Source organism: Mangifera indica, chromosome 12 (assembly GCF_011075055.1).
Source record: "Mangifera indica cultivar Alphonso chromosome 12, CATAS_Mindica_2.1, whole genome shotgun sequence".
Classification (NCBI taxonomy): domain Eukaryota; kingdom Viridiplantae; phylum Streptophyta; class Magnoliopsida; order Sapindales; family Anacardiaceae; genus Mangifera; species Mangifera indica.
In genome coordinates, this window is record NC_058148.1 from 5,749,299 (window position 1) to 5,754,211 (window position 4,913).

Here is a 4,913-nt window from a genome sequence, read left to right on the forward strand (position 1 = left end):
TGGATTCACTTGTTAAACTGAAATGATATTTTACATGTGAAGATCCTAGAGTGATAAAACATAGCGCTAATATAATTAATATTAGGATGGTCTATTATATGTAGCTCTCTCTCTCTCTCTCTCTCAATATATATATATTATTTAATGGTTATGTTCTTTGATCACATTTGACAAAAGTTACACAAATAATAGGCAGAAACTTCAAAATGAAAGGCCACCTGAACTATCACCAGACTTAAATATTTTGCAAAAATACATTGGAGAAATAAGAACTACTTCTTATTTATACTCAATACCAGCATTAATACTATCAGATCAATCAAAGGGTGGTAATAAGTATCTAAACAAGAAAGGTTTCCAACTCTTATGGCAAAATGATCAAAGAACTAAGAAAAAATTGCCTATCTCTATGGAATTCCATCTTAAAGTTTCTGTGCATAATCCAACTAAACTTTTCACCACTTTGTTTCTGAATTATCCACAGATAATTCAAAAAACGACCACCTAGATTGTGAGTTCTACTTTTTCAAAACCACTAATCACCTATTAGCTAAAATGAACATGGATATGACTTGACAAAAGCATGCTATTGCTTTATCTACAAAGTGCACACCTCTACTGCTTTACATGGGAAAGCCATAGTTTTGATACCCCATTGCACCTCCTTGACTGGGAAACTGGTTTGGTGGAGGAAACTGTTGATATGTAGGTGGCTCATGGTGAACTGGAACTTCCTGAGAAGGATTCCAGTTTTGGTCAATAGGCAGACCCATTGAGTTCTGCTCAACAGGAAGATCTATTGGCTTGGTATCCACTGTAGTAATGTCATGGATGCTTGCCCTTTTCCGCTCTTTCCTCACATTTGTTTGGCGAAGGAAATACTTCTGGGCATGGCTAGCCACCTGAGTTGGTGTTCTTGACACCACAACACTCCTTGAAATACTCCTCCAATCACCCTTGCCAAACTTTCGCAATCCAATCAGAAATAACCTGTTAGAAGACCAGCTGAAATTTAAGTTTACAAAACATTGACACAAGGCAGCTAAAAGTTTGATAAATTATTCGTATACACCTACTACCAGAGTTGCATTGCCACATTTCAAATACAAATAAAAAGCAATCTCAAGCATGTACAGGCAATGTGCAATACTACAGAAAAAGCAATAAGTTAATGTTGACAATAATGAATCAGGAAATTCCATTTCATTGTAGCATTCACCAAGGCAATCTGAAAGCATATAATCAGCCTTATATTATATTTTACCAAATCGTAAAACTATGCTCTTCAAACCAATGAACTTTGTTTCAGGGTAGGGAAATGTAACCATTTGTCATATATCACCGAAAAAAAAAAAACCCTTAATTTTTCTTAAATGAAACCAGAGATCATTAATATGATTTTGATATAAAATTAAAAAATGCAGAGTCTTATGCAATATGTATTGCTATCAAAAAAATTAAAACAGAGTAAAAAACAGGTTCAAAGTTCAACAATAAAGATAAACAAAAATCTGCAAACAATCTTATAGACACAGAAAATTCCAGAAATATTTCAGACGAGTTTGGAGTGCTTCGTTAGAAAACACAATTTAATAAACTTCAAGAAATAAAATAGAATATAATTTTATTCAAGAAACTTGTTCAAGACTAAAAACAGGAAAAAGAAAAAATAATTTTGCTATATTAATTTTTGTTTCTGGAAATTGAGGAATGAAAAACAGAATAAATGACTGCAACAGACAAAAATGTAGCAATTTTCTTTCTGAAACAGCCAAGCAGTTCAATAAAACCCCGAAAAATAGATTTTAAAATACTAACAAGATTATTTAAAATTATTTGAAAAATGAAATATTTACTCATTCATCATCTAACAAGAAAAAAAAAAAAAAGAGAAACTGAATCTTGAAACAATACCTGTGTTCTGCTTCAGTCCAGGGAGTACCCTTCTTCCTCTCGGGCTCACTCTGCTTCACAGGCTTAGACCCAAAGGAGATCTGACTGGCGGAGTCCCAACAGGACGACTCGTCAGAATAACACGGCAACTCAACTCGGCCCGAGTTAATTTCGGCGACATCATGAACAAGCACCTCATAATGTTCCTCGACATCCCGGGGAGACTTTCCGGGAAGTTGATCGGCGATCTTCTGCCAGCGATCAGGAACTTCATCGGGGAACAAAATAAGAGCGTGTTCGAAGAGCTTATCCTCGAGGCGGTTCCAGTGAGTTGAGGAAGAGTGAAAGGGGTTAGCGTCTTGATACATATGAAAGAGATGAAGATGGCAGTGAGTTGGAGTCTGGTGGGAGATTTGATTTTGAGAGTCGAGGTATTTATATTGAGTTGAGGCTGTGGGGGGAATTTTGGAAGGAACAACTCAGACTCCTAATTTCACACGTTTTTTCTTTTCCATTCCGCCTTTCCTTAGGAATACATTACACAAAATTATAACGAATTTAAAATTCTTTTTATTTCTTTAATAAAACAAAAAGGCGAAATTGCGTGCCACGTAACATGTCATTATTCTGTTTAAAATATATTATATTAGAAAAGTAAAAACGTCATTTTCTTTTCCGATTCTTCGTTGTAACTACACCTCCGGAAAAGGGATAGTTAATTTTCGTAATAATAATGAATTTATGAGGGCCAAATGTCTATTTCCCACCCGAGTTTAGGTGTGCTCATAATCACATCCATGAGATTTGAAAAGTTAAAAGTCTCACCTATCCATTTAAAATCTTAATCGGGTTAAGGGTAAAATCGTTATTTAATAAACAAATTTAAAAAATTAAAGTTTTATTACTTTACTCCCCTCAGTTTAAAAATCTTATAATTTTCTTTTACCCAAAATTTGAAAAATAAACATTCTCTCCCTAGGGTTTGCAAATTATTACTGGAGACGACGAAGTTCGTCATCTCTAGTTACAGTGGCACTCCCTCCCGGCTTATCTCTTCATACTGATCAAATCCTAAGTACCACAGAATTTGATTTTCTCTTACAAAAATAAAATCATCTTCGTCAGAGTGTCTTTATCTTAGACAAAGATGATTTTATCTTCATCTGAGATGCAGACGACTATTGAAGATCTTAGATAGGCATGTCATCTTCTTATGAGACCTCTGATGGTCGTCTTCATCTTGAACGAAGATGATTTTGTCCTTGTCCAAGACAAAGACAATTTTGTCTTCATCTAGGACGAAGATGATTTCGTCTTTGTCTTCATCAAAATCATTGAAGGAAATTAGGTTTTTCGATACTTGAGATTTGATCGACAGGAAGAGATAAGTAAAGAGGGAGAGCCAATGCAAACCACAATGGAGGGGAATTATGAGTTTTCAAACTAAGGGAGGCAAACGTAATACAATTTTAGTTTTATAATTTTTTATTAAATAATGATTTTCCCTCTAACTCTAATTGAGTTTTTAAGTGGATAGGCAGAGCCCTTAACTTTTTCAAATATGATTTTGAGAAGACACTTCAATTTGGCAGGACATAGTCATTTGGCCATTTATGAGTGACTAGTGTTATTATTCAAACGGTAAGCGTATCTTGAATGAGATGAATTTACAACCAGAAACGGTAATAACAGTAGTCTAAAATCCAGTAAATTTTACTTTTTTTTTTTTTTTACTTTATTTCCTGCTCTTATAACTGTATAAAAATATGATTATATATTTTGAAAAATAAATAAATATATATTCTATTTAATAAATACGGAAACAAAAAAATGAAATCAAAATTACACAAAAATAATACGATAAATAGTAAAAAATATGTTTATAATAAAACGATTATAAAATTTAGATACGAAAAAAATATAGAATGTCTATATGCAGCTTTAATACAACATATCGTCAATAATATGCTTTTAAAAATCCGATACTACCAAACATAATTTTAACATTTTTTACAGATCTTTCAGTTAACAATTCAAATATAAAATATTTAATTGACTATTAAACATAACATATCATAATATATAAAGAAGATTTAATCATCATAAAAAATTATCGAGAGAGATTAGAAATTCGAATAACAAAAAATTGAGTTTTTTGTTTTTTAAAGTTATAATATTATGATAATTAATTAAAAATACAAAGGACATTTTTATATTTTAAAAAATTTATTATAAACATAAAACGTAAAAAAGGTGAAAATACATGTTTAATCAAAAAATATATAAAATATATGTTTAATACGTTTTGGGATCAAAATTTTGGAACATGTTTAGAACGTAAATTAAACGCGATTAATTTGCGTTTTTACTGGCTAGAATATATATAGAGAGAGTTAAATTGAGCAATACAAAGTGAAACTTCAAAACATAATAACATACAATGACTAACAGAGACGGACTAATTAACTATTCAACCTAAAGTCGAGACTTAGGCTTTAGGATAAGTGACCAGCGATAAGTTATATTAAATTGGCAGTTTTATGAAAAGAATATTATCTTGCATTTATCAAAATAGAAGTTTAGTTGAATTCTACAACACAATATTTTCGCAAGAGTTATCCAATAAGATACTAAATTTTATATAAATAAAAAAATATTGTTGATAAATATATAAATTATTTCATTTAAAATCAAATAATGGGTTAATACCCTTAGAAAAAGTGGTTAAAAATTAATTTCCCCCCAAAAAACCTCTATATATAGGAAGGGGAGGAGAAAGATTGAAGGGAGAAAAAAAGACTAGTCGTAATATATATATATATATATTAAGAAATGAATTTATTATTTTATTTTTATTATTCTATTTTTTAAAAATTATCAGATAACCTTAGATTAATACAAAAATATATAACATGTAAATGAAATTTTTTAAGATATTTGAAAATTTAGAAAAGTTTAAGAGTGTTTTAAAAATTTCTAAAATATTAATATATTTTTCAATAATTTTAAAAATAACAGTT

General features: G+C 30.6%; 1 protein-coding gene across 1 annotated transcript; it reads right to left on the reverse strand.

The window, feature by feature from the left end:
* Positions 1 to 257: 257 nt before the first annotated feature.
* LOC123192438 (transcription factor DIVARICATA-like) lies at positions 258 to 2,314 on the reverse strand. The gene is made up of 2 exons (XM_044604990.1): positions 1,915 to 2,314; positions 258 to 990 (listed from the first exon to the last, which is right to left on the reverse strand). The coding sequence occupies exons 1-2, from the start codon at positions 2,259 to 2,261 to the stop codon at positions 624 to 626; spliced, it is 714 nt and encodes a 237-aa protein (XP_044460925.1). The 5' UTR covers positions 2,262 to 2,314; the 3' UTR covers positions 258 to 623.
* Between the last annotated feature and the right edge of the window lie 2,599 nt (positions 2,315 to 4,913).